Source organism: Sander lucioperca, chromosome 24, assembly GCF_008315115.2.
Source record: "Sander lucioperca isolate FBNREF2018 chromosome 24, SLUC_FBN_1.2, whole genome shotgun sequence".
Taxonomy (NCBI): domain Eukaryota; kingdom Metazoa; phylum Chordata; class Actinopteri; order Perciformes; family Percidae; genus Sander; species Sander lucioperca.
The window spans coordinates 14,324,294-14,349,293 of NC_050196.1; the positions used below are offsets into that span (position 1 = coordinate 14,324,294).

The following is a 25,000-nucleotide window of genomic DNA, read 5'->3' on the forward strand; positions in this document are numbered from 1 at the left end:
ACACAACCAGACTGAGCTCAAATGTTGCGTTTGATTTGTGAAATGAAGATTGTCTTATTTCTTCTTTCATAAATTACATAGTTTCACTTCTAACCTTCATAACCAATTACAACTTCTAGACACACGATTAACAAGTAAAAACCCATTCTGTTCTTAATAACACTGAAAACATGATGTAGTTAGGTTAAATAAGCATATGGCATTCATGCATCTATTGCAGGGTTATTGTAACTTTTTAAATCTAAGACGCACACCATGTTCTCTGGCAACTTTATGCAATGATATTCTACTCCTGCCATGCGACCCTTGTTCTATCACTGTGCAGTTTACCTCAAAGTCTCTGCGCTGTTCGTAGATAGGAATGATGAGCCTGTAGACATCAGCGATGAGCTCATAACGCTCCGCCTTCCAGAGGCCATCAGCACACTCCTCCAACAGCTCCATCAGCACCTCCTGGACACAGAAATAAATGTAAACTCCCTCCCTGGAGTTGGCTCACAATATTTAATTGCTGCAAAGAGGGACAATTCAGTTTGTTCTATTTGTCTAGAAGGCTACAGCGAACTTAAACTGAGCATAGTGTTCCTGTAAAGACAGCAGACGTGGGAGGAAATGTATCCATCATCTCCTTTTTATTGGGGGATGAGTCCAGCTCATCAAGCTGAAAGGTTTTCAGAGCAGATGGAAGGTAATAGCAGTTTCCATTGCCTACAGATCTGTTGACCAACTCATAAAAGCTCACACATTCTCTAGCCATCACTTTTAATTTCACTGGGTTATCAGTTGACCAGGAGATCTGATCTCAGGCCGCTGTGTCAATAAGCCACAGCCCCTGCGGGACTGACTTTAAGTAAGAATCTCTGAACATCTCTAGGAGTGCTTACCCTGGGCCCTCTGCAGACTGCTCCGTCTGACAGCTCAGTGATTTTCTACATGTGATTTACAACACATGTACCGAGCCGTGTCAAAGTCTACAGTATTGTCACTTAGTCTACTAACTACACAGAGCAATTGATACTCATAACAGAGATAAGAGCTCTTCTAGACACTCATTATGTGACACGTGATGCCAACAAGGAACTTAAAAACATCCTAAATGCTTGGTCAACACAGTGGGACTGGCAGATATTAAAACACGGCGTACAGTATATGGCATGTACAAAACATCACAATACCTCATTGAAGTGAACATCCTGCATCCCCACGTCCTCCATCATGGCTGCCTCCTCGTCGATGTTGGGAGTGATGACACGAAAAGCCGAGCAGCCCTGCCTGAACATACCTAACATACAGATACAGAACCAACATCAGGGGCATTTTCATTTTTTGTTGAGTTATTCCCTTAAAGTTAACAAGAAAAATGACTTTTTTCATGACACAAAAATATCTATGTCAGTGTTCTGGCACTGGTCCGGACCGAAATTCAATCATGGCTAGAAGAATGTAACATAAACGCAGAATTCAACATGCAGATGGTGGTGAGCATGATCATCCTACTCAGCAACATGGTTATTTTCAACACACACATGGACAACAACCTACAAATTGAAAGATTTAAGCACAAACAATCGGCATATATAAACTCTTAAAAATGAGGGGAACTTCTGTGGACCGAAAAAAAGGTAATGCAGTGTTCGGAGTGTTTGGAATTTCTCTGCTCTGTGCTAAAAATTCAACTGCCACTTACAAATTCGCAATGAGTGCAGGTATGATGCGTCATGTGCCGAGTTCTATAAAAGGAAAAGAGGTCTGAGGGTTGAGCCCACTCTGAAACACTGACCTGACAATGAACTATTGCTTTTCAGAAGATCCTGTCACGTTATACAACAGAGCCCCTCCCAAAGTCTGAACACAGTATGCAGTTTGATATGTGAAGAAACATGAGATGGGATCTTATCTATGGAACGCAGTGTTGGAGTGTTTAACACAGGAATAAAATCCTTGGACGAGTGCTCAGGTGAAAGATGAAGGTACATGTTATATATATATATATATATACATATATATATGTGCGTGTGTGAGAGAGAAACACAACTACACATACATAGTTAAAGAACCAAGCAGTGTGAAAAATAAATAAATAAGCCAGGAAATATTTTAGTCACCCTTCACCTATAAAATCATGTAAATCAGATTTATTTTTCAAATTGTTGCTGGTGTACTGATTTACTGTAGTATAGTCCTATTAAAACATGAGAAACAATCTGCATTAATTAGTGCAGACGTGCTTAGTTTTGATAAGACAAGGCATTTTTATTACTGCGCATAATCTTTCTTCAGTACACAAGTCAATCAAATAAATGTTATTCCACAATTAACTTCTTTCTACTGTGATAACATTTACCAGTACATTTTATATGGCATCTGTAAACTGGGACTGTAAAAATGTTGGAATGGAGTTCAAATGTTCAGCGGTTATTATCTGTAAAGGGAAGCATACCATTACCAGGAGACGCACACTCCTACTGGACTGTATTCTCAACTCACCTTTCCTCCACAGGTACTCTGCTACCAGGGCAGCAACGTGCACGTAACACATGGCGGCCTGGAGGTGAAGTAGACAAACAAAGTTACAGGTTAGCTCCCTGCAAGTCTGTCAACTAACTGAAATTGAAAATGTAATTTAAAAAAAACAACAACAAAACAAACATTTTACCTCTGAAAGATTTCCGTTCTTGTTGTGGATGCGAGCCATGCTGTCCACCCAGGTCTTGCGGAGCTCGGGCGTGCTGGTGTAGGACTTAGCCAAGCTGTACTGGAGGTCCACCAGCATCTCCGGGTCGTTCTCGTGCTCCTTCATCTGTTCTGTGGCCATCAGCACTGTCCTGATGCGCTTTGTCAGGTCCTTCACATCGGACGGAAATGCAGTGTGCTACAATGGTGCAATAGCAACATTAGTAAAATTAATATTCATAGTCTCGTGGTTTCAATTCATTTAATCATTTATTTCTGGTTTGTTGTTCTTCTGTGTGTTGAGCTGATGCAATAAGAAAATGTAAAGGGTTATTACTGTAAACACAGTACGTTAATGGCTTGATCAAGTGTGTCTCATCACACCGTGAGGCAGCATCCACTCCTCACCTTGATGCTTTTGTCACTGTTGGCACAGTTGTTAATGATGGAGAGAGATTGCTGGAAACGGGTACCCCCGATGCCGATGACATCAGCAATCAGCTGACTGACAGCAATTACCACCTGGGCGAATAGAGAGGAGGAACAAACAAAATATTAATATTACACTAATGCATTACATACAAGAACATGGCTTTCATACTACATCAAAAAGACTGTGTGCAAAGAGTAAAAACACTCATATTCACTCTCAAATAAGACACATACCTGCAGGTGTGTTCGTACAAAAGACTTGCGTCCGGTATAGTCGAAGTTGCTTTTCATGAGGAAGTAGAGAAGATGGGCGGCATCACTGCGGATCGAGCTCAGCTTGGAGTTACAGCACTTGAGGATTTCATAGCATAGAGAGGCACACATGTCGGCCCGGCCGTCAAAGAAGGTACAGGGGAACTGGAGGATACATGGGGAGAGACAGGATGGAGCGCATGACAAATGGAATTTAGGTTTTAAGAGGATATTTAAAGATAAAATGGAGCTATCAAAAAACAGATGATAAAACAAATGTTCCATTTGCCTAGATAACCATGAATTGAAATCAACTGCTTTGAAAAAGTGTGATTTAATAGGATTGTTAAACAGAGGTTGAACCAAGAAAGGGAGACTGTCACCTTGTAGATGAAGGTCCTGATTGAGGTGAAGACCTGTTTGAGGGCGGCCTCAGACTGAGGGATCTGCAGGAAGCACAGATGGACCTGGAAAACTTTCTTCATCAGGGGGTTGTGACCGAGATCTGAATTCAGCTGAGTCTGAGGACACAGCAGAATGTGAGGGCCAACCCACCAGAATGGGATTAGGATGCTAAATGTCATGTCTTTGTCTCACTATCAAAAGGAAATACCTTGAATCCCATGATGAAGATGCTGAGTGTGTCCAGCACACTCAGGCATACCTCTGTAGACACATTGGCCTCTAGGAGGCACTGGCTGCTTACGTCTGCTTCCGTATGAGAGTACACTGCACACAAAGCATGTCATGGTCACCGTTAGAGATATCGCTTTATTAGAGCAATGAATACTTGGCACATCATCTGCTTGATTATGCTGTTAATCAGTACCAATGACTAAATGAATGTGTGTAGTTATCATTTCTGCTTGTTTATTGAAGGAGATAAGCTTGGTCATTGTTAATGTAATCTCACATTGCCAGACCCTCCTCCACAGCGCTGCCGAGGAGGGTCTGGCTAGTCCACAGCATTCCAGGATGCATTTCTTTAAACCAATCACAATGACGTTGACTCTGCAAAATAGCCTCGGGAAGGAACTTGTTTTGGTGGAACATGTGTACGTTCAAAGGTTGTTTTAGTCGTGCAACAGAAAACTCTGATTGGACAGATAGTCTAGCTAGCTGTCTGGATTTACCCTGCAGAGATCTGAGGAGCAGTTAACCATAGTCCTAAGAAATCCACCGCAGTTTAGAATGCCAACACAAAGAAAGAGGAAGGTAACAGACATCCGGCCGACAGTCAAAGTCAAAGAAAGAGGGACATCCGGTAGAATTTCCGGAGCAATCCCCTAAGTGGAACGTCGCGGTCCATGGATATAGACTAGTAGGCAATGATTAGTAAACGATTCATTAATTAAGAAACAAGTGGGAAATCAGGATAGGCTTGATAATGAACCGTTAATTAGTACTTCCTTAATAATTCCTAATGGAGGACTATATAGTAGACTGAACCAGCTGCTGAGCAAAAGGATGCTTATTTACTATAAGTTAACAGATTTATTGACATCTACCACTATTGTGAAACGTGAGTTCTGCTGATTGAAGCAGTGTGTATGATGTCTGTGTACTTTGATTTGACTGAGTTATGACTCTGAGAATAAGTAGTGTGATGTTTGCTGTGTCAATTATGGAGGGGTAAAATATATTTTACTGCAAAAACTGCTTTATTCATTTTCATTCCCACTAATTTCTCCTATACAAATCAGAACAGGACAGGAAGGCTTACTGTTGTTGAAGGTGTGAGCGTTCTCCAGAGTTCCCAGCTGCTGAAGGCGGGCATGCAAGATCCCCGCCCTGTTACGAGAAACAGGCAGAGTCAAAGACTTCCTGTCTGGAGCTACAGGCCCTGCCCCCTCCTGGCTCCTGCTGGCAGAAGACAAATACCATTACCCGTAGGCTTGGATGTCAGTTAAACTCACAAGACAGCAAATACAGATCAGATGAACACAAATCAAATGAGAAATGTCTCAGTGGTGTTGTACACAAGAAAAAGCAATAGAAAGAGACACAGCAGATACATTAATTGCTATATATGTAATGGGGTATTAAAACTAGGAAAAAACGGCAGCATCATGCATTTAATTCAGCGAAGTGGAACAAAAATACAGCAATGTCTTACCCATGCAGGAGGGGCCTGGGGCCGCGATATTAACCACAAAACAACTTGCCAGCAGTGTTACAGAAGAGAGAACAAACCAAAGAAAGGGGTTAAAAGATTCAGTAAGGACTGCCGTTTGTAAGTCTGTGCATGGGGGCCAGTCACATTATTGTATAGATAATTAACATAATTAGTATCAGTTCAAGAATGAATTCATAAATTCAGTGTGAAATGAGATATGTGACGTAATTTATTTCCTTGAACACCCTACCTGACGATGAATCTCTTCCCCATGTATCTAAACTGATGAAGGCAGACTCTGCAGGGCAAACAAGAAGAGAAGCTCAGTCAGAGAGCATTCAAGACCTTGCATTTACATCTAACTTTTAGGAACAGCAAGTTCATATGATAGTCAGAAATGACTATGCATAATATGTTCTATCAATAAACAAAGGTTAATAATCATACTTTATATATAGGCTGTACAGTATGCACTTTATATTTTGAATGAGGTGAATGAGAGGCAAATTGTAAAGTGCTCTGTCCGGTAAGGTAGAGAGGCGCTATATAAATGCAGTCCATTTACCATTTTGCACAGGTTCCTACTTTCAGTAAAGACAGAGAATTTGTATTTGAGTAGTATTAAACGACTTAGCTTAACATAGAAAGTGAAAACGGGGAAATTGCTAGCCTGGCATTCAGTTTAATTTTTGGATTAACCTAGGGACATTTTTGGCTTTTTCATTTATATGATCATTTTGGCTGTGTTAATGCATATGACATTTTTGGTCTCTAAGGACATCAGAGCAACTTTTTTAAAGGGATGCTGAACAAATCTGACCCATGTCTCACTCTCAACTGCACATTATAAATACATATAAAATACATTATAAAAAGGTTGTCTAGTTCTGTACTTACTCTATTAATGTAAAGAAGTCCATTAGTTCTGAGGGAGCTGCTTTGTTCCAGTATGCAAAAAGGGCCTCTGAGGTGATGAAATGGTAAGAAAAGATTACTATGAAGCTGTTTATATGAACGTGTGCCAAAATCCAGTACAATGACTCAGACAGACAGTCTTACCCTCTGACATGCTCTTGAGGATATGCAGAAAGCCCATTAAAAGGTTTTTGATCTCGTCCCGGTCCAGTTTGTCACAGCGCAGCACACTGCTGCCCAGAGCCGAGACACACTGGTTCTGATGCACAGAAAGGAAGTCGCGAGAGACCGAACAAGGAGAAAAAAGTTTTAGACTGAAGAGATTAGAAATATCACTTAAACAACCCAAACTTCAGAGATGAGAAATGTAAAGTATTTTCCTTGGGCGGGGGGGAAGAGTACACAAGACAAGCACATTTGCTGCAGCAGCTCTGTGCTTTGAGATAACAGCAATTGCAGGTTTGAAGAAACACATTTCAAGTTACTTTACAGCATCTGAGGAAATAATTGAAAAGGGCTCAGGAGTCAGCTGTCAGCTCAACATCCACATTTGTAAAAGCACCCACACTCTTTGATGTGGGACACACAGAAGAGAAGAATGTTAAGAGGAACTTTGGGAGGATTTTGGACATATTGTACAGCTATCTGAGTACTGAATGTTTTGGTCTCTAAACTGGAATTCACTGACGCAAAGAAGTACCCAAAAGCATCAGATGATCTGGTTTTATTGAATCATTACAAATCCGAAATTTGCTGTACAATTGTAACCAAAAGTCTCTGGTGAAGAGGTCACAAAGGCCAAACAGAATACTTGTTTAGGTATGTTTTCCTCATGATTTCCATCCACCCTCTGGCCTGCAGCTTGTTTGTCATTATCACTGTCACTGTCGTGCAGCAGGTCAGGCAAGGGCACCGAGAGGAGGGAGAAGTCCATGGTGACCCGCTTGGTCGCACGGTTCACGGGTGGGACTATGTCCTCGGGGTCCAGGGGGAGAGGGGGCATGTTGACTGAGTGCCTCCTGGTAAATCTCTCCTTTTGGTGGGGTTGGAAAGTTACAAAGCAAGGAGAAGGGGTGTGGGAGCTCTGGAGGAGGGGATGGGAAGAGAGTGTGGATGTCCAAGAGTGAAGATAAATGTATGGGAGAGCTTTGCAAAACTATATACCTTAACCCTTGGGTTTCGCCAACATTGGCACTACTTTCATTCACCGTTATTACATTTGGTCTCACAGACCAGGGCCTTGTATCACAAATCAAATTTTGCAAATGAAGTAGTCATTCAGCCTATGATTCAAGTATTTATCTACCTTCTCCAGGGAGTTAGTCTTGTCACTGCTCTTGTCCAGCAGGCTGTTTCCAGAGTCAGTGGAGACCAGAGAGCCTCTGGAGTCTGCATGGTGAACTGAGCTCATGTTGGGAGTAGAGCTGTGAGGTGAGGCTGCAGAGATGGAGCACAAATACTCTGTTACATGTCAGAAGACGGGATAAATCTACAGCGTACAAGTTCATTTACAGACGAGCATATACATTTGCTGCCAAGTTAAAAATTGCAAAAGCAAATGTTTTGTTTGTGGTCCACATGGAAAATGAGGCTGGACAAAATAAAGGGAGGTTATATTTAGGATAAAACAAAGTAATAGCCCAAGTACAGTAGATCTTTGAGAGAACATTTTGCTCATTTTGAAGATTTACAAGAGCATTTCAGCTGCATTAGCTCTGACTATGCGCTTATCAACGGTAAGCTGGTGGAATGAGGATTTACCTGTTCCAGAGATGACTCCAAATACATCTTTGTGGAGAGTATTTTCTATGCAGTTCCCAGATTTCTGAGGGGTCACCATGGAGTTGGATGCCAGAGAATCCTCCCTGGCATTCTGGGACAGAAAGCAACAAAGTGAGCTGGTTTAGCTCAGCAACTGCAATCACAGTAAAATCATGTTTCAGCTGAAGAGAAAACACTAATATTGCCTTGAATTCATCTTATGCTGACATTAACTACTGGGCAGTAATTAATGTGTGAGAGGGCAGGTCTTGCTGGGATAAAATGGATAAAGATGCTATTCCCTTTCCTACCACTAGGTGTCAGGCTTACATTGTGGTTGCTGAGAGGGGCGGACTCCTTAATGTCAAGTCTGTGGACATTCTCCTGGAGCAGACCAAACAGAGGAAGGTAGAGGGTGGCAAGTCTGGCTTGCTGGCTCTGAAATGACACAGTAGGTGGTCATGAGTCATGTAGCCACAAAACTGAGACAAATTAAATTCTTATTAAATTCTTTGGGTTGTGGTACAAGAATGTTCAAGGCTCTTTGTCATGTGCATAATATAACATAAGTAGTCGTTGGCAATGGAAATCTAAGGCCTCAGGCACCTCCAACAATGCTCATTAGCTTAAAAAAATTCACAAAACGCACAAGTAAAAGCAAAATCTGACTCTAAGACCAAAGACAAAATAGTGCGATGTTGAACCTATGTTGTAACAAACTGCTGTTTATTTTCATGTGTGCAGGGGGTGTTCGAAGTACAGTAAAGAAGGTTGAGAGCTGTCAAACTCACTTTCGAAGCATAGCGGTCGTCAAACGTGTGTTTGATCATCAGCCCCTTGAGCACCTGGATGGCGATCTGACGAATCTCTCGAAACTCCTGAAGAGCAGCGCCCACTTCCCTCAGCAGCAGCCCCACCAGGAAGTGGTTTCGACAGAAGTCATCAGTCAGAGAATAGTCCAGCTGAAGATCTGCAGCAGGCATCAATCAACAGAAATGATATCTCAAATTAAAGATTGAAATAGAAAAGGATGCAGAGAATAAGCTGAATATGAATTGAACTCCACCTAGACGAAAGTGACGTTAATCTACCTTGGAACCTCTGAATTCGGCCTTTTCCAAAGGGCATGGGCAGATTAAGAGGGACATAGTGCTCATGGTTGCAAACAACCCGCAGGAACTCAAACTTGAATTCATACAAAGTCTTGAAAGAATAAAAGAGAAAATATATTTTAGGGAAGCTTGTATGGCTTCAATTCAGCTTTAACCTTATACTTAATCACTTGAATAGAAACATTAAAGATAGTAGCAGGAGAGTGTTTAACCTTTGGGTCTCCAGGTGTAAAACAGTTCATGTAGTTGTTGATCTGCTTGAATATGAAGCCTCGGTCCATGAAGGTGAAGCAGCGCTGAGTGAAAAGGTGAGTACAACATTAGAAATCAGATGTAGTGATTTCTTTGGATTTAACTAAATCATTGTTTGAAATAATGTTGATCATTAAACAAACAAACTGCTGTGAGAATGATTTAAACATATCTCTACAGTCCTTGACATTTACATGTTTATCCAAAACCAAAGGGCAATTTGTCATATTCATCTACATATCAAAATTGCAATAGGGCATTGGGAGAGTGCCAACCTTGATGAAAACTGCCAGGCTGTGATTGGCATTGCGAGCTGCATCCAGGTTGTCCTTGTATTTCTGGGTGATGTGTGGCATCAGCATATTCACCAGGGTCTCCACTGCATGGTAGAAAGACGCTGAAAAACGCTGGTTCCTGGAGAGCTGGATAAGGGAAACGTAAAAGAAAACAGGGAGAGGATTTAGGCTTGGGAAAATGAGGTTAAAATAAATGAAGAGAAGATTAAAACAAGACCTACCTTGACCTTCCCACTTTCTATGAGATAATGAGCCATTGATTTCACCAGAGCTTCAAAGAAGTACCACGAGTACTGCAACACAAACAGAGTCAAGGCAAGGAAAACTACCACCCTAAATGTGAATTAATTTATAACATGCTAACATTTTAATTAAACTCTATTGAAAATGGTATTTTGTAGGAAAATGTATCAATTCTACAGAAGCCATGAGAGGAAAAAAAAGTGAGAAAAAAAAAAGTCTGGTCCATTTCCTGAGTCTGTTCTAAATAGTTTCTCTCCGTTGTTTAGGACTTAACAGATTTAAAAGGTTATGCCAGGAAAATCTAAGTTCATAAAAAAAAAATATCTGTGAAACAGGTGGGAAAAACGTTTTGGCAGGTGAATTTATTTTGTCATATCAGTATCATATGTTTGTTGTTGTAATACTCATTTTGGCCACAAGAGGCTGACGTGCACCACTACCCCATGTTCTAAATTTCTCCATGCAATCTAAACGCAAGGTACATATAGTACAGCAAGTTATGCATCATAACTGTCATGTCGTTCTTTTAGCTAGAAATCTATTTTAATCGAATGTGCCGTTATAGTCCTATTTAGAACAAGCTAAACTATTTCCCCACCTGTTTCACAGACAAAATGTAGAACATAGAAAGATTATCCTGGCAAAACCTTTTTTCTCCTGTTTTTCAGTCGTAAACACAGGAGAGAAAACTATTGAGCTCAGACTTGGCTCAGAAAATGGATCACCAGAATTATTTTTCTCACTTGCCTCTGAGGGCTTTCATACTCTTCTCTGTGAAACGGAAGCATACAAAAATCAACTACACGTTTGGTCAAAATTGAGTTTAGAATCAGACGTATTGACTTCTGTTTTATCATATAAATATTAAGCCATAGAAATGTATAATAATACAATTCAATGAAGTAACTCAAAACTAAACCAAGTCATCAGCTCAAGCAAGAAAGCTATACACAAAGTAAAAGTCAGCAATAGCCACAGCCAGCCTTTGCACAGGCTAAGTTGATTTACTGATTTTCGCCTAGCTTTTATCTGTAATTGAAAAATATATTTAATGATATTTAAGGTATCATTTATAGTCTATACCAACGATTCCCTGAGGATGTAAAATAATCTGCCTAATATTGGATGCTTAAAATGAAGGCATTACAACCTTTAGTGAGGTGAGGTAATAGTTATTACCTTCAGGAGCTTGTTGCTAGTCAGGAAGTCAGTGGATGGCTTGAGAATGGCTGTCATAGCTTTAGCCAGCTCCTCATGAACCGTTTTTACATTGGTGGAGGAATAAGGCTCTGGCTTAAACACAAACTGAGAGTAGAGATGGGGGAAAAAAAAAAAAAAATCAGATTGTATCAATTTACTTTCTACAGAAACATACAAATATTTTTTCAGCATAAATATAGTGAGAAAAGACTGCACCTTGATATAAGATCTCAAGTAATGTTCAAGCCCTTCTTCATGGCACTGCGCTACAACATGAACCATCACCCTAAAGAAAAAACAGATAACATAGAAATATAAAACAAGAACGAAGGCTGGCTAGAAGCAACAATCTAAGATAGGAATTCAATTTGTTCATTCCAAGGCACTAACGCCTCATTTTCACACTGCCTACAGAGCTTCAAAGACTAGTCACACACACAACGGAGATAAAAGACACATACATGGAGTGTGCTAGCCATTGGTGAGTGTCTAATGAGAAAAGGGATTCAGGCTGTTAAAGGGAAACAGGGGAATGCACTTTGGATTGAGAACCAGATGAAAGTGCTGTTAATATAATTTTCTACGCACAAATTTAAAAGAGACCAAAAATATTGCCATAACACATAGCTTGCCTGGTCACGTTGACAGCCACATCCTCATGTGTGGCTCTGGTTAGAACGCAGAACAGCTGGTTTAGGATGGTGGGCAGAAAGTTGACCATCACATGACCCTCCATCGCATGGAGACTCTAAGGGAGGGGAGGAAGTGAGAAGAGAATGAATGATAGATGCAAGATTACAAGATTGTATTTGATGAGGCATGAACAAAAGGGTGTGTTCCTGTGTTTTCCTTGAGGCATTCGAAATTAAAGCCCAGAATACCTTCAGGTATTTCACCAGCTCTCCCTCTGAAGCTTGTTCTGACATCTCCATGATTTGACAGTGGTGGAAGAAGTTTTGCAAGTGCTGATCCTAAAAGATCACATTTTATTTGAAGACATTTTATTAGCATTTTAAAGTAAATTGAGATTATGTTTGTATCCAAGTACAATGAGCAGGCAGTGTTAATGTATATAATGTGTAAATACCTGAGTGTAAACTGTGGAAACAAGATGAGTTGAGACTTTGAACAGGGGTTTTCCTCCGTCCACCCATTTGATCTCCGAGCCAGAGTTCTACAATGACAAGTGGGCAACAATTATTGCATTGGATACTGAATAAAAACTGCATGGTGTGGATTTATAGAAGCATGTCTAAATGTTAATGCATAGACATAATTGACAAATCAGTGACAGTGTTTTTGTAAAATAAGAGGACAAACTGTTTTGCCATATGGCTGCAGTGTTCTACAAAACAAATTAGGATTTTTTAAACTAGAGTTCTTATGAAAGATTGGCCAGTTTGTGGGTTTATTTTTTAACAGATGTCCTACCAAACAACTGACTTTATAGGCTCAATCATTTTAAGAAAAACACTTACACAAGCAGTTACATTTGAAATTAGCACTAAGCATTATGCACAATGAGCCACTTTTGTGTACATATTACTTCAATCTACACTAAACCATTAGCCCTGCATCAAAGAAACAACACCGAGAGGTCCTAATGGTGCGATAGATTACATTTTAATGCTGATCAGATTTTACAGGCATTTCATGTAAAAGCCTGTTAGACCTCTGCAAGGTCCCAATCCAATCACAGCTAAGCTCTTTAACCATTAACCACAAACTGCATCAGAAAATCCTTAAACCATTTTGGATAATTGAGGGCAATACAGGGAATACTTTGACTTTGGGTCTAAAGCACATATACATCCTTTACTTAAACTGAATATTGGAACAATCAATGACTTGCCATAAACAAGAAGATGATACCTAGACAGACCTTCATAGCCCTCTCATGACTTTTAGTGCATGCTAGGGCTGCACGATATGAGGAAAATATCTAATTGCGATTAACTGTGCAGCCCTAGTGCATACCAATTTCACACATCAGATGTTGATAATATATTTATTTTTTTACCTTGTTGACACCATCCTGGGAGCCGAGGTACCCGGCGGGCAGATTGGCGGCCACAGGCAGCAGCTGTTCATTCATGATGACTCTGCCGTCCCTTAGCAGAGGCAGCCATGCTGAACCCACTGTGTGCAAAGCAGGTACATTTGTGAAGTAATGGTAATACTGGGGAGGCTGCAGCATGAAGATCACAATTTCAAATATCTCCAGCTACTGGGGAGACTCAAAAACTACCGTCACACTGTGTGTGAGTATCAAACTGCGTTGTCCCACATTATGCACGCCAGATATTTACATGAACTCATTGCATTGTTTTTGTTAAAATCCTCACTGGTGTTTTTATTCAGAGAGAGGAGACTTGACTGAAAGCTGCAGCCTACCTGGAGTCTCCACCAGGTCTTTCTTCTTGCTGTTGCTGTCACAGCTAACATGATAGAATGTGAAGAGAAGGTGATGCTTCTCATGCAGCTGTGTAGGCAGCTCTATCTTTATCTGAAGGTGAGAAAAACACAGATTCCTGGGGTTGGTTCCCTAATACAGAGGTCGCTTTGTTCAGGAAAATCAAAGTGAAAATTGCCAGCGGAGCATTTCCAGTGAGAATTTAACGTTGACTTGAAATGTGCTGAAACTTGATGAGGTGAGAGGTATCTACTTCAGAACACACTGCTTTCAAAAAATATGTCATCTGACTCTCTCCATTGATGGTTTTTAGCCATTATAAGCATACTACAGAATGCATTATATTAATAAAACTGATGAGTAACATGAACACAGACATACCTCATCATAGAACTCTGGGTTCTGCTGATGGTGCAAGACAGCTGCATATGCCTGTTTAGTGAATAGAGGACCTCCCGGATGACCATAGATGCACTGCATTAGATTACAAAGGTAGGAGATAATCAAAGATGACAGAGAGAGAGATGAGTCATCATGCACTCTAATCTCAAACATAGTCATCACAATATGGTTTAATGTATAAAGTGCTATTTTGGTTTGTCTACGAAGTCCAAAGTCAAGACCACAAGTCAAGAACGAGTCTAAAGTCAAGACAAAACTCAAGACCAACAAGTCCAAAGTCAAGTCAAGAAAAACAAGTCTAAAGTCAAGACCAAGTCTAAAGCGAAGTCCCAAGTCCAGACCAACGAGTCCCAAGTCAAGACCAGCAAGTTCAAAGTGAAGTCCCTTAACCAAGACTAAAGGTCCCAAGTTGAGATCCAAATAAAGACAAACAAGTCCTAAGTCAAGACCAATAAGTCTTTTGCAAGTCTTTTTTGTCAAATCAAAAGTCAGAAGTCTAATATGAGTTCATGCCACGTGATTCGAGTCCACACATCTGTTGGTTTGGATTTTGCCATTTTAGATTCTGGGGGGGCAGTATGCAAAGAGCTGAAATGATAACTGTGTTCAGCACTTTCTGATGTACAGTATGTGATGTAAACACACCTTCACCGACTGGGCTTCATCCTCATCAGAATCCTTGAATTCAACGCAAACTGCAATATTCCTCGCCTAGAGAGGGGAAACAAAAGTTAAAAACCAGTTCCAAGATATCCCTGTTGGCCTAGAACCAATTCTTGCCAGACACTTTCTTTACTGTGCCTCTCTATAAAGAGGGGGAAAATATTTTAGGCAAAGGATTGCCAGCTCTTATTTAAAATAAGAGGGCAGAGAGATGGATGGGGGAAGAGAAGGCAGGTTGTTTTCCTACACAGAGCTGTCAGTAAAAATACCAACCCTGTATTAATCAGAAGCTGCTGCTCTGTAAGGATAATTCTAGCCAGCTCTGCTGCTTGGCTGAACAAGCCTGAGGCAGTTGCCAGTTGTTTCGTAGGGTAAACAGGAGCACAATATGATGATGATAAGAGAATGCTAGCCAAGCAAAAGCATCACTTTCCAAAACGGATAAGTCGTATGTTTTGGAATGATTTTATGTTAAGGGCAAAATACTGATTCAGCAGATCATCTAACCAGCAACAGAAAAGCTCAGAATTAAAAAAGTAAGTCCCCTATTTGCTCTTGTTCAAGACGGTGTTTAAATTAAGTTCAATGTATTCCTATGCTCCATACTGCATTTACCTTAGCAAAGCATTTCTGTCCGTCATATTTGAGGTGTTTTGGGTACACATAGAGGTGGTTTTTATAGATGGTGAATGGTTGGGAGCACTTAGCGATGCAAGGTACAAACTCCTCCACCTCCAGAAGAGCGCCTTCAGGCCCATTGCCTTCAAAGTTCCTCACAGGGATGTAGGAGGAAGTGACACAATCTGCAGGCAGGAAACGAGAGGAGTCACTGGGTTCAAAGGTTAATGTCTGATGACTATAAATAGACAATTTAAAGTGATTTTGTAAATATTTGGAGGGTTTACTGGTTACATCCGGGGCCATGCTGTCAATAGTTACATCTAAGTTCCCTAAGAGCACAGGGAGTTTGGCCATTTTCTCTGGTCTGTTGGGAAAGCAGACATAGAAACAGCAATTACAAAAATGTATCAAAACCAGTTAGTGATATATTTAAGAGAGGAGGGAAAAGCATACTTTCTGAAGTCAGTCAGCAGTTTGAACATGTCCTCGTCTGACAGCTTGCTGCTGTCCTGTCTGTAAAGAGCTGAGAAGCGAGAGCTTTTGTCCAAACTTCCTGATGCATCTTTGAACACAGGCCTGCAGAGACAGAAAAAAAAAATTCATTGAATCTACTGGAAAAAAGAGCACATTTCAGTTCTACACTAGTGGTTGAAAGATTTGTCTCAGAGGCCCGCTGACTTTCATTTGACAGTTTCCACACAGTTTGTTTTGCAGCATCCTAAATCGGAATCACTATATGTGGTATTATGGCACAAGAGAATAAGTCCCCTTGATTTTTAGAAGCTAAAAGATTTTCCTTAAATGCAAGAAATCACGAGTAATATCCCTTTCTTCCCGTTCGTTCTGTCATGATGCAGTGGGATTAAATTCCTTTGTTGATGTGTTTTTTTTGAGGGGTCTTCATACCTGGCAGCCCAGGCAAAAGGCATCCTGTACTGTCCCAGTCTGCTGCAGGCTGTCTTCGCATTCTTCAGTACCTTTTGTGCCATCTACAGGCAGGCAAGAAAACAGGGGGATTTATTTTACAATTTAATTATTTGAGATAACTTGAGCACACTAAATACAGCCACGTCCTCGTCATCTCTGCTAATCTCTGTACCTTGGCGGAGTCTGAACTCTTCATGTAGGGTTCAGTGCAGTGGGTGATCCCCCCCTGCAGGACCTTCTCAATCCTGGCCACCAGGAAGATCTCTGGATGGGGGCACGTGACTGAGAACACCCCTTGTCTGGGGTACTGGAGAGCACCCACTGGGAGCCCACTGCCCTGCCTGGGGCCAGCCAGGGGACCATCACAACTGCCATTGATGTGCAAGTCTTGTCTGCTACTAGAGCCTGATGTCATTTTTCGGACCAAAGGGTGGTTGAGATCCACGTGGAAGTCGGCCGAGATCTTTCTACCATTCTGGACGTCGAAGAGGGACAAGACCACATAGAAAGGCTCCACCTTTGATGAAAGCGATGAAGGGAAATATTTGTGTGATGAAAAATTAAACAGTTTAAAAAAAAGAAAGTAACCTAATGCACTTCTCATTTTCCAGCAAGTCAAAATGTGCCATTGAGGTAATTCATCTTTCCATTCACTCTTTCCACCATGCATTTCCATTACTCAAACGTGCGTGCGTGCGTGCGTGCGTTTCCTAAGTAGCAGAGCTAATAGCTGTGGTTTCCCAGCTGAGTGCTGAGTGTAAAAGGAGTCCTCCTCCTACAGAGACAGAGACCTTGGAGAGTGACAGCAGGAAACCAGCCTCGTCCTGGTGCTAATTCATGGTGGGAGGCCTAGACTGGCTGCCATGGTAACGGCCATTCCCCATGCCAACAACACCAGTTTTGATGGGGGCCAGCCAAGTGGGCCATATGAAGTGTCTGTCCTCAAATTATGCTGGAAGCATGTTTTTGTACTTGCAAATACATGTACATTCATAGAAGTGTGATTTCTATGTCAAGAAGAGTGCGGGTTGTAATTAACACCTTCAACTATATCTGTTGTTTTTTTGTTTTTTTTTATTGAAACATACATTAGTTGTTGGACCCTCTTCATTCTCTGCAACACAGCCCTGCAGGTTGAAAGACAGGTCATGACAGCTGACCACGACTCTCTTCCCGAACTTCTCTTCAAACTGCCGCACGTCTGGCTCAATGCCAGAGAAGTCCAGTTTCTGTGGAAACAGGAGATGTTAGAAGGCTTAAATTGCCCAAGCACAAACTTTTGGTCATGAAATCGATAAATTGACTGTGATGCTAGTTAGTATTTAAACACTACTTTAAACAATGCACAAAATGTGCAGGGCTTTGTAGTCAGGTATTATCTTCATCACCTGTGTGTCAGGGTCCAGAGTGAACAGTTTCAGACGAGCTTCACTCCTCATTTTAGACTCAATATCTCTGGCAGTCTGTTAAACAAAGCATAAAAATGTATTTAACATTAACAACAGCTTGTTATTAAAAGAAAGTGGAATTGAATCTATCATGCTGTCCATATCAGAGGCCTGGTTTGGATATACAGTATCAAACTGAATGGAGGAATCCAAGGAGTGTATTCAGTGAGGTCAGTGCAATGTAAATTCACATTGCCTTTGCAAAGTCCAAGTCTGCACGCATTTTCTTTATCAGAACAGCGGCTGGAAACCATGTTGATGAGAGCTGTGAGAGTCAACGAATACATTTAAGTTGTGGGATGGAAAATCAAAACAATGAGCTGAAAGGCGCTAAAACACCCAGTAGAGCTGAGAGGAATTGGGTGATAATTATCTGTAGGTCTGTCACTTCAAGCAACCTCTTTCACAGGATACTTGAGTCATTTGATCCATTTTTGATTATTAAAAAAAAAAAAAAAAAAAAACTTGCTTCTCTATAGGTTGACTTTGTAAATACAGCAAATCAGACAATGCCTTTAAAAGTTTGTTTTCAGACTGCCACGTTCCACTCCTGTTTAGCACCAGTGTTGGCATCATCTGGCCTCTGCATAAGGAGGCCATACACACTTTACCAGATGTTTGCTTGGCTAGCACCAACAGGAAACCTGGTTGCAGTAAATACAGCTGTTTAGCAATTCCACTCAAAAGCAAAGCTGTTACAGTTCAGACTGCTTCCAAGTGAGGATCATTGTGGCACCTTCAGACATTCGTAGCAGTTCAGTCTACAGTATGTGGACTAATCCATATGGTGTGGCTTGTTGTATGGTTAAACAGAGGTGGTGAGCATTGTTTTAACATGTAAAAAAAAATAGGCTACCTGAAAGCTGTCTTGAAAACTTCCAGAGGAGAGGTCTGTTTTTCCATGCTCCTCATCTGTTGGAGAGATCAATGTTAACTCTGTTAGCTGATGCAATTATATAAAAATCATAATGATGTGTTGGTCTCTGCCTCTCTGAGGGGGGAAATATTACATAAGAAAACAATATTTATAATAAAGTTGTTTATCATAAGGAAACATCCTGGAGATTATTATTCTATAGTCATTATTCCATCAGCTACAGGCGAATTAAAGAAGCCAAGTGCAGCAAGCATCAAGAGATATGGAGACAAACAAATGCAGACACAAACCCTGTAAGGCAGTCAAATAAGTACATGCAGTAATAATTAAGCTGATAAAACAGACAAGATGTCAAAGCAATAAAATAAAGTGCACAAAAACACACCGTCATGCAGGTCTCCGTTCCTCTTCTCCTGCATGGCCTGTTCAAAGCTGCTGTGGAGAATCTTGTTGAGGGTGCCGATCCACTCCTCCATCTCTGCTTCGCTTTCTGCAGCCAACAGGAACGTGCTCTTATCCTGCATCTTCAGCTCAAAGGCAAACCGACGCACTTTGCTGTTCTGAAAGAACACAAATGCTAACATTAATTTCATACCGTCCATTTTATTATTATTATTATTATTATTATTATTATTATCATCATCATCCCAGGCCTCTAGAGGTCCCTTTTCTACAAGAGGCTTAAAGAATGCACACTTTTTCTAAATTCATATTTTGGGGGCAGTGGTTTTAAAAGCCCCAGTGCATACGATTGTTTACCTGAACAACCCCCATGCATGAGTCAAGGAAGATGGTTCCTTTGGGTTCCTTGGAGGTGTTCTCGTCCTTGTAGAAGTTGAGGTTGTAGGATCCATCTCCCAGCTGGGCCAGATGGAAGTACCTCCTCTTGAAGGACTAGAGGATGAAATTGGAGAACGTTAACATCCCAAATGGCCTTTTTCTTTAAAAATACCCCAAGGGTGGAGATGGGCCATGGGAAAGCTCAAGGGTAAAATGATAAAGTACGACAAGTAATGGGCTACCGTAAGCAATGGGTAATTTGATTTCCACATGTGCAGAGAGAAAAAGACAAATGGAGAGGAGAAAGTCCAAGGTTTGTATTAACCTAACACTGAAAGTTATGACAGAGAAAACACTTTTGCAAATATTGTCAACACGCTTACTATTTTTTTGTATCCAGAACGACCAGACCAATTTAATCAAAAGCAAACGAATGATAGATCTTAGTTTTCTGCATGCCAAAAGACTGACTGAGAAAAAAAGACTAAGCAGACCAAGTATTACACAATGGGAAAGGCAGTCTTTCGTTAAAAAAAATATTTATATATTAAGAGGACACTGTAGATAGATTGGATGATCAAGAGGAGCAGGAATACATTCTCCTTGGTGTACACATCGCAGAGCTGTGTGAGCTCTCGAGGCAATAATTATGTCAAGTTAATGCATTTTATTTATTTCATCTTTTACGCTCCTCCAGAGCTACAGAAAACATCCAACTGTTTTTCACAAGCTTAGTAGTACTCCTTGTGCTGAGTTACTTCATGTGTACAATCAGTGGAGTGACGCTTTAACCACATTGCCTAAAAAAATGTGTATTTACATCAATATCAACATTGCTAAAGTCACTACTAACACTGTTAGAAGGGGCTGTGAAAGGCTGTGTCGCCTTTAGTGGTTAAAGCTGTTACCGTACCCACCCGCATAGTAACACTGATCGCACTGTTCATGTTGCCTTTGTACAGCCAGCCATGTTTAGACACTCCTCCCTTCTGAGATCCGAGGGAGGCTGTGTCCTGCAAGAGGAGGTGCAAAGAACACACATTAGCATGTGTATTTTACACTTAAATTAAACTAAACACAGATGAGAATTACATACAGTACATATATGTCTGTATGTGTCTCCCTCTCCTCCATTAATGGATAAAACACATACATGCTCACATAAATTTAATTGCACACTGTAAGGTTGAAAATCTGCTGACTGCCCACATTGACGGTCTGTTCAGAAGAATGCTCTTCATTAAAAGCAACATTTAGATCAACACTGCACTTTTCTAATCTCAGGGGATTTCAGCTGTGACAGTGTGTCCATTAAAGGTCACTGGTGTTTCGTTAAATCAATGCTTGAGGTGAGGTAATTATTAGGAGGAGATATGCCCTTAAAATGCTACTAATGTCATGAAGATGTCTGCTATTCTGGGAAACGGCGAAAGCCTAGAACATTAAACAAAAGATCCAAAGGTTGCCTTGTTATAAAAGGAGTGAAATTAAATAAATGAATACAATGTTGTGCAATAAATTCAATAGTTTGTGCTCTATTGCATTCCCTTGTAATCAAGTTTCTGTTTAAACAGGGTTTGTTGAGGCCTAGAGAAAGGTTAAACTTATTTCAGAAGTGAATTGTGAGAAGACTATGGGACAGACGTGTTCCCTAAATAAAGAGGAGAAAAAGATTTGGGATTGGTGGACTCACCTCATCTTTTTCTACATCTTCATCCACCTCAAACAGGTGAGCTGCCAGTTTCTCAGGTCTCAACACCTTACTGAAAGTACAGGAAAAAGATAATGTAGACCTTGCTCACTTAGTTCAACTTCAGTTTACTTAAAAGAACATATCACCCAAGGACTTACATGTACTGCGGACACACACACACACACACCTGCCATTGCCTTTGACATAGGTACAGGCATTATAAATGGATTTGGTCCACGGGCTTCGGACTATGGCTGCCAACTGCTCCTATTAATTAGGATGGGTTAAATGCAGAGGGTCCATTCCTGGTACGTGTAAATGTAATTGGCAAATAAAGGAAATATTATATTAATGTTATATTATAGTTAATTTTGGGAAACAATCATGGGGGTTTGGGGAAAATGCTTCTAGCTTTACAGGATGTAGCCCAAATACTGCAGCTGCTTTTCTAAGTGCAGCTCAAACCCCAGGCGGACAGTTTGCCCTTTGACCTTTACAACTACTAGCATAAAATGTTTTGTCAAGGCCACGGCTTGTCTAGGTTTTACTCTACAAGGTTTTAAACATGACACACAACATCTGTAAAGCACATTCCAGTCCTTTAGGAAAGTGGCTCAACCAAGGACACATACTGTAAGGATTGTGGGATTTCCCTTAAGTTCTAGTGATATCAATCAACAGCAGTCCCAGAATAGCTCTGCTTATCCTTGGTAGAAAAACATAGGAAGCCTTCTATTGTTGTTGTGGAAGAGCTTGGAGCTTCCGTTACACAGACTTCCGTCTTTCTAGAGTTCTGGCTAAAACATTCACTGGGCTTTAAACAAAGGCAGTGTCAGTGAACAAAATAAGATTTACAATACCCCTTGGAGGGCTTTTGCAGCATTGTGTGCTATGCAATGGACAAAACAGACTAGTAGCTGACCTCACAGCACCTGTTAGCATAGCTGAAGCACACACACTCACTTTGGGAGCTGGCGGAAGTCTCCCGAATACTCCTCATACTTGTAATTGACCACATGCCAGTCAGACTTGTAGGTTTTGATACACTGCAGAGACAGAAAGTGAAGAGGGGGTGAGGGGTCATTTCAACAAGAGCAAATTAAGACGAGTACTTACATACATGGTCCAGACACGGACAGACTCTGGTTTCTAAAACAACCTTGGATTTCTATCCAAAAACATTTGAGTAAGAATCAACTTGGAATGTTGCATTTAAGGCAGACTTTAAGACTTGAAGGAGCTTTAGCAGATGCAACTATGGTAAAACCACTAAAATACATCACATCCAACTGAAGCTCAGTGCACATAGGGTTGTAAATATTACTGGGGTAGCAGGTGGAAAATCACAGACATATGTGCTCCAGACTGGATTAAAATTACTGAACGAAGGTAATATTGAAAATACCTCATCTCCTCCACAGAAATCAATCCCATCCAGATGGGGCTTTTCTGTATAATTATTCATTTCAGACCAATGCAGTTGTCTATTGATTGTTTTCGTCATCGTCTGTTCAAGCTAATAAAGTTCCCTGAAAGTTTGCTAGTCAAAATCTTTTAAGGGATTATGTTAGTCAATTAATTTCTTCCTATAGAGAGGAGAGAGGCAACCTTAATATTTGACACAACTACAACAAAAACGGGCGCCCGGGTAGCTGGTAGTTGGTAGAGCGCACACGGTCGCAGCCCTGCGGCCCTTTGCTGCATGTCATTCCCCCTCTCTCTCCCCGTTCATTATTTCATCTGTCCTATAAAAATAAAGGCCTAAAATGCCCAAAAAATAATCTTAAAAAAATAAAAAATAAAACAAAAACAAGCACCAGTGGTATCACTTGATTTGAGATATTCCAATATCTGTTTATCAGTTCTGCGAATTCCTAAAATACACGTTGATTGGAGGCAAGGGGTCACCAAAAAGAAGAAAAATCAATTCAGGAAACAGCACATCTGTATAAGGTCTCACAGCTACTCCAGATGTAGTTGATGTCATTTCTGGCTGCAGCCATGGGGGACTATGCCCTATCAGGCTCTATCAGGCCGCACCCTAACTCTCCCAGCACACAGCTCCTCTGAAACGGCACGACGTGAACTACCACTGAACTGTGGACCCCATCTGTAGCCGATCCTCTGCACTGTCAGGAAACATGTGAGGGCGGAGAACACAAATGGAAGTTCATTTAAAGGCTAACGGCAACATTTTTGACGTGCACCATATCAGTTTTCCCTCGTCTGTAAATCATGGGAGCGGTCAACAAACACTTTTCTTTTACACTAGCATCCTCTGAAATCTAATCAGCTCTGCTTCATCCATACACTATTCAGAATGAACGGTTGGCTGGATACGTGTCTGAAGAGCTCCAGTTTCTGATGGGTCTTCAGGGCATGAGAGCCAGTTGCATTATCTAGACAGAGGCGAAGCACCTGTGTTTGGGAGAAATGAGAGAAAACATGGCTGTGCTCCAAACAAAAGGATAGACTAGGGCTTCGGTTAGGGCAGAGAGGTTGAGGCTTTGGCCAAGACCAAGGGATAAAGAATGAACAAAGAAGGCTTACGTCCAGGTATGTATTAGTTTTACCTCTTGGACAAACAACGACTGAGCTTCTTTCTCTGCAGTCTCTGGCACGGTGGAGAACAGAGTCCTGCCCTGGCGCCTCAGGCAGGAGATCTGAGGAGAGAAAGGGAAAGCAGGCATGAAAACTGATAGAAGAGACTGGCACAGCAGATCCATCCTGCTGGTGTTTTTATACAACAGGGAAAATTCACTCACATGGTAAACCTGGTGGTTTTCCTGCTTTGGGTGTATGTTTGGTGTTGGTTTTACTGCTCCTCATGATTATATGAAATTATATTGATCCCCATATGGCACTTCTTTTTGTGCTTTCCTTCAAAAAGGAAGGTCAGAGATTGTAGCAGGTCTCGCTGCCACCGTGGGACACCCTCAGCACAAACCAGTCAGCACAGACGATTTACAACAGTAGTCATTTTACAACTGTCGTATGTATCGTCATTTGTTATGCGGACATTTTTTAAATTGATTCTCTTCCCTAGAATCTATATTTTTTATTATATCTTTTTTAGCAATGATTCACCTAAAGATTCACCTTAATATTTATAGTTTATAGGGTGCCGCCGACGGCGACTACATCATTTCAGTTTCCAGCAAAACAGAGCGAAAGCAGAAAATGCAGAATAACTAAAGAGTTATGCATTTCTTTACAAATGACATTTTTTGGAAAACAATTAGTTTTTAAAAATGTCTCATGATATATTGTCTCTAGAAATGTATTATTCAACTTTTGTTTTTGTTTAATTCAATTGAATCGCAATAAATGAAAATCACAATACAAATCAAATCAGCACCCACGTATGGTTAAAGAATCATATCATCCCACATCGTCCCAGCCCTAATACATTCACACACTTTCTGTCTGTATGTCTCTGGTTGCACTGCTTCTCTCGCGCGCACAGTCCAGTTGCTCAAAGTTTTTAACGCAGTTCCACTAAACAATATCTCACAGCGCAGCACCTTCCTTCTGTCCATGGTGTGTGGCAGTCATCTGAATGTCTTCTTATTATTCTTCTTCTTAAGGGTTTTGGCAGTGGGCATCCCATATGTTGCATTACTACCTCATACTGGTGTTAACTGTCAGTTATTATTTTAACCCATTGCAACTTTTTTAATTGTTTTGCAAAAGTCATCTGAAGGTCCAGCACACTACTGCATATGAAGGGAAAGTGTAATTAGACCAACAAGAATCAGCTGTGTCAGTTAACACACCTGGCACTGCTCTAATGAGCTACCCCACACCTGTCTCCACTGCAGCTGATTGCAAACCACGCCCCCCTCCACACTCTGCCTCTCTGATTCCTTCTCATTCATCCAGATAATCAAATCATATCAGATGGTCACATTTAGAGAAACCGTT

At 40.9% G+C, this 25,000-nt stretch overlaps 1 protein-coding gene across 17 annotated transcripts in view; it reads right to left on the bottom strand.

Annotated features, from left to right (window-relative positions):
• The window catches only part of LOC116044472 (dedicator of cytokinesis protein 9-like), a 55,212-nt gene that overhangs the window by 7,732 nt on the left and 22,480 nt on the right, over nucleotides 1-25,000 (bottom strand). For 6 of the 17 annotated variants that reach the window (XM_031291682.2, XM_031291685.2, XM_031291678.2 and 3 more), the window contains exons 3-45: nucleotides 23,650-23,739; nucleotides 22,040-22,122; nucleotides 21,077-21,146; nucleotides 20,301-20,396; nucleotides 19,363-19,497; nucleotides 18,989-19,163; nucleotides 18,583-18,638; nucleotides 17,667-17,741; nucleotides 17,367-17,507; nucleotides 16,451-16,795; nucleotides 16,258-16,340; nucleotides 15,805-15,927; nucleotides 15,636-15,715; nucleotides 15,346-15,533; nucleotides 14,713-14,778; nucleotides 14,047-14,139; nucleotides 13,647-13,758; nucleotides 13,273-13,391; nucleotides 12,340-12,426; nucleotides 12,134-12,223; nucleotides 11,885-12,000; nucleotides 11,469-11,538; nucleotides 11,232-11,357; nucleotides 10,031-10,102; nucleotides 9,789-9,935; nucleotides 9,474-9,557; nucleotides 9,241-9,352; nucleotides 8,941-9,119; nucleotides 8,480-8,587; nucleotides 8,150-8,261; nucleotides 7,695-7,825; nucleotides 6,533-6,647; nucleotides 6,371-6,437; nucleotides 5,724-5,771; nucleotides 5,081-5,220; nucleotides 3,971-4,086; nucleotides 3,741-3,878; nucleotides 3,340-3,522; nucleotides 3,082-3,195; nucleotides 2,657-2,872; nucleotides 2,488-2,545; nucleotides 1,176-1,282; nucleotides 331-453 (exon numbers count right to left, since the gene is read on the bottom strand). In XM_031291682.2, coding sequence (XP_031147542.1) covers nucleotides 331-453; nucleotides 1,176-1,282; nucleotides 2,488-2,545; nucleotides 2,657-2,872; nucleotides 3,082-3,195; nucleotides 3,340-3,522; nucleotides 3,741-3,878; nucleotides 3,971-4,086; nucleotides 5,081-5,220; nucleotides 5,724-5,771; nucleotides 6,371-6,437; nucleotides 6,533-6,647; nucleotides 7,695-7,825; nucleotides 8,150-8,261; nucleotides 8,480-8,587; nucleotides 8,941-9,119; nucleotides 9,241-9,352; nucleotides 9,474-9,557; nucleotides 9,789-9,935; nucleotides 10,031-10,102; nucleotides 11,232-11,357; nucleotides 11,469-11,538; nucleotides 11,885-12,000; nucleotides 12,134-12,223; nucleotides 12,340-12,426; nucleotides 13,273-13,391; nucleotides 13,647-13,758; nucleotides 14,047-14,139; nucleotides 14,713-14,778; nucleotides 15,346-15,533; nucleotides 15,636-15,715; nucleotides 15,805-15,927; nucleotides 16,258-16,340; nucleotides 16,451-16,795; nucleotides 17,367-17,507; nucleotides 17,667-17,741; nucleotides 18,583-18,638; nucleotides 18,989-19,163; nucleotides 19,363-19,497; nucleotides 20,301-20,396; nucleotides 21,077-21,146; nucleotides 22,040-22,122; nucleotides 23,650-23,739 — 4,989 coding nt within the window. Of the gene's footprint in view, nucleotides 1-330; nucleotides 454-1,175; nucleotides 1,283-2,487; nucleotides 2,546-2,656; nucleotides 2,873-3,081; nucleotides 3,196-3,339; nucleotides 3,523-3,740; nucleotides 3,879-3,970; nucleotides 4,087-5,080; nucleotides 5,221-5,723; nucleotides 5,772-6,370; nucleotides 6,438-6,532; nucleotides 6,648-7,694; nucleotides 7,826-8,149; nucleotides 8,262-8,479; nucleotides 8,588-8,940; nucleotides 9,120-9,240; nucleotides 9,353-9,473; nucleotides 9,558-9,788; nucleotides 9,936-10,030; nucleotides 10,103-11,231; nucleotides 11,358-11,468; nucleotides 11,539-11,884; nucleotides 12,001-12,133; nucleotides 12,224-12,339; nucleotides 12,427-13,272; nucleotides 13,392-13,646; nucleotides 13,759-14,046; nucleotides 14,140-14,712; nucleotides 14,779-15,345; nucleotides 15,534-15,635; nucleotides 15,716-15,804; nucleotides 15,928-16,257; nucleotides 16,341-16,450; nucleotides 16,796-17,366; nucleotides 17,508-17,666; nucleotides 17,742-18,582; nucleotides 18,639-18,988; nucleotides 19,164-19,362; nucleotides 19,498-20,300; nucleotides 20,397-21,076; nucleotides 21,147-22,039; nucleotides 22,123-23,649; nucleotides 23,740-23,841; nucleotides 23,992-25,000 lie in introns of those variants that run through there. The other 11 variants (XM_031291683.2, XM_031291679.2, XM_031291676.2 and 8 more) reach the window with 6 other exon arrangements.